This window comes from Pundamilia nyererei, unplaced genomic scaffold (assembly GCF_000239375.1).
Source record: "Pundamilia nyererei isolate P.nyererei 1_Seehausen unplaced genomic scaffold, PunNye1.0 scaffold00121, whole genome shotgun sequence".
NCBI lineage: Eukaryota > Metazoa > Chordata > Actinopteri > Cichliformes > Cichlidae > Pundamilia > Pundamilia nyererei.
This window is the reverse complement of record NW_005187522.1, coordinates 809,806-812,310: the sequence shown is the minus strand read 5'-3', so window position 1 is coordinate 812,310 and position 2,505 is coordinate 809,806. Positions and strand designations below refer to the sequence as shown.

Sequence of the window (2,505 nt, the reverse complement as noted above, 5' to 3'; positions counted from 1 at the left end):
GTGTGTGTGTGTGTGTGTGTGTGTGTGTGTGTGTGTGTGTGTGTGTGTGTGTGTGTGTGTGTGTGTGTGTGTTTAAAGTTTATATTGAGACGAATGAAACTGAACAACAACAAGAAACTTGTGAATCCCTTTCATCTGAAATTCTGGCTTCGTATCATCTTTCAAAACACACAAAAAATGACTTGTTTCAGTTGGCATTTTTGCAGTGCATCAGCCTGTCTGAGTCAATTTCATTCCACTCACGACATCTGTGGGGGGAAATTGCATCGCTTCTCAAGCTTGAACTTTGTCCAGCTGATTGATTAATTGTGGAAAGAGCCATTAACTTCTCCTTGTGCTTGGAAGGACTGGCTGCGGACGTGCAGATCGTAAGGGAAACGGGCCTCTGGGGAGACTCGGTACATGGAGTTATGCGCAAGAGCCGTGCGCCCTGGCGCACCGCAGTAGCGCATGCCATAGTGGCTATTTTTGCCGTACTCTGGCGGGTCGTCGTGTTTTAGGGAGAAAATCCCGTTAAAGTTCATTGGTGGGCTCAGCTGGCCGTCGAAATGCGGGCTCCCGCTCTCCGGGGACTGGTTCTCGTAGTAGGGTTCGTAGGCGCTGCTGTAGCTGTAGTGACGGAACGGCTTGGCGCTACTGTCCAAGCTGCTCCCGCTGTGGCCGGGGGGTGTGTTCATGTCTGATCCAGGATACGGGTACATGGCATCGTAGGGCGCCCTCCCAGAGAACATCACCTCTCCGTTGTGGTCTGTGAGGAAGTTTCTCGCGTTCAGCTGTAAACAACCTGCCACCAAATTGGTCGTTGGTTGAGATAATCCTTTACACAAAGTCTGTACGAAGGCGAGGAGGTCCGGTCTCTTCCCTGCGCTAAGAGTCTCTGACAGGGCCCAGATGTAGTTTTTAGCCAGTCTGAGGGTCTCAATCTTGGACAGTTTCTGAGTTTTGGAGTAGCACGGCACAACTTTGCGCAGGCTCTCTAGCGCAGCGTTCAAGCCGTGCATCCGGCTGCGCTCTCGGGCGTTGGCTTCCTGGCGCCTGAGTTTGGCCCTGTCAACCTGCTCTTTGCCCGGTTTCTTTTTTCGGGGGCCTCGCTTTTTAGGAAGCCCGTTTTCATCCTGATCGTCCTCTCTCTCGTCCTCATCTCTGTCGGAGATGTCGTCCTCGATCTCCCTCATGTCTGAGTTGGATCTGTCAGGGTTATGTTGTCGCTCCTGCTCCAGGCTCTCAGGTAAGCTTTCACGGGGATAATTGGCACCAAACCGCGGCTCACACATTATATGAGGTTCCTCGAATGGCAGTGTCAACATATTTCCTGTAAAATCAAAGCGGAAACATAAACTATAAGGACAAGGTAGAACCCCGACGTCTTTTGAAGGTTGTCAGTTAATTACCTCGTGAATGAGCCCTCCCAAGAGGAAGAGTAACAAATTGGCAAGCAAGGCCAGTGTCACAGCTTGCTACCTTTTCAAAGGCATTACACTTAATTGCCTTTAGATTTGTGAAAAATAGCCATATTTTAAACCTTATATTACATCACATTAAAGTTTATGTTTGCTCCAAATCAGAGTCCAAAACTGGCCAGTTGTACGCCACGTATTTAACCACGTTTTAACCCAGAATAAAAGCGCATGATCAGTCAACAAATTGCGAACAAAAACATTACTAACCTCTGGTCAGCATGTACCTTGCATGTTCCCGAATATCTCCTCTGAAACTGCGCCTCAGCTTCTTCACTCGCAAGCTACCAAATTGGAAGAAAGAGCTTAATTCTGCGCACTCTCTTTTCTCTACCTTGCTGTGATCTGCTCTTCCCTTCCCCTCTCTCACTCTCCCTCCCTCTCTTCCCTTTCCCTCTCTCTTTGAGGAATGACACTCATGCCAACAGCGGGTACCCATGCCATCTGCCGCTGACGTCTTGTGGCAGCCGAGACCACGTGTTCATTGTCCCACGGGACCTCCGCTCCGTACCGATCATCTGGCAGCTCCGGTAATGGGCACCGGGAGGCCCGCGTTTACCGTCAGAAACAGAGACCGGAGAGGGATAACAACTAATATCTGCATCTCCCCGTAAGAAAGATGAATTAATGTCTTTTTGTCTGGAAAATTGGAGGGAGTTTGCAGAGATTCTCAACAGGTAGACAGATTATGAATTTCCGCACTATGTGATCCATGCAGAGCTAAGTATGCGCAAATAAAAGCTGTGCGGCGGAGATGGAAAGCTTAAAAAACCCTCTCCTACATCCCAAATTAAACTACATTAATAAATTAATTAAAACAATTGGAAATGTATTTGGGTGCAAAAGTAAATGAGGGGGGCGGCGGGGGGAAGCTCTTATATTTGGGTCAAAGGGGATTCAATAACAGCGTTTAGTCTAATTTTTTGATAAGGGTTCAGGACCCACTTTAACAGCATGAGCGTCACAGGTTTTGTGAGAATTCCTCGTGAGCATCATTTTTACTTGACTTTTGGAAATGACTCATTGCGTGTCTCAGGAGCAGCAGCTG

At 48.3% G+C, this 2,505-nt stretch overlaps 1 protein-coding gene across 1 annotated transcript; it reads right to left on the bottom strand.

Moving 5' to 3' along the window:
- Nucleotides 1-76: 76 nt before the first annotated feature.
- On the bottom strand, nucleotides 77-1,813 carry neurod6b (neuronal differentiation 6b). The gene is made up of 2 exons (XM_005742520.1): nucleotides 1,668-1,813; nucleotides 77-1,312 (listed from the first exon to the last, which is right to left on the bottom strand). The coding sequence occupies exons 1-2, from the start codon at nucleotides 1,678-1,680 to the stop codon at nucleotides 303-305; spliced, it is 1,023 nt and encodes a 340-aa protein (XP_005742577.1). The 5' UTR covers nucleotides 1,681-1,813; the 3' UTR covers nucleotides 77-302.
- Nucleotides 1,814-2,505: the final 692 nt, after the last annotated feature.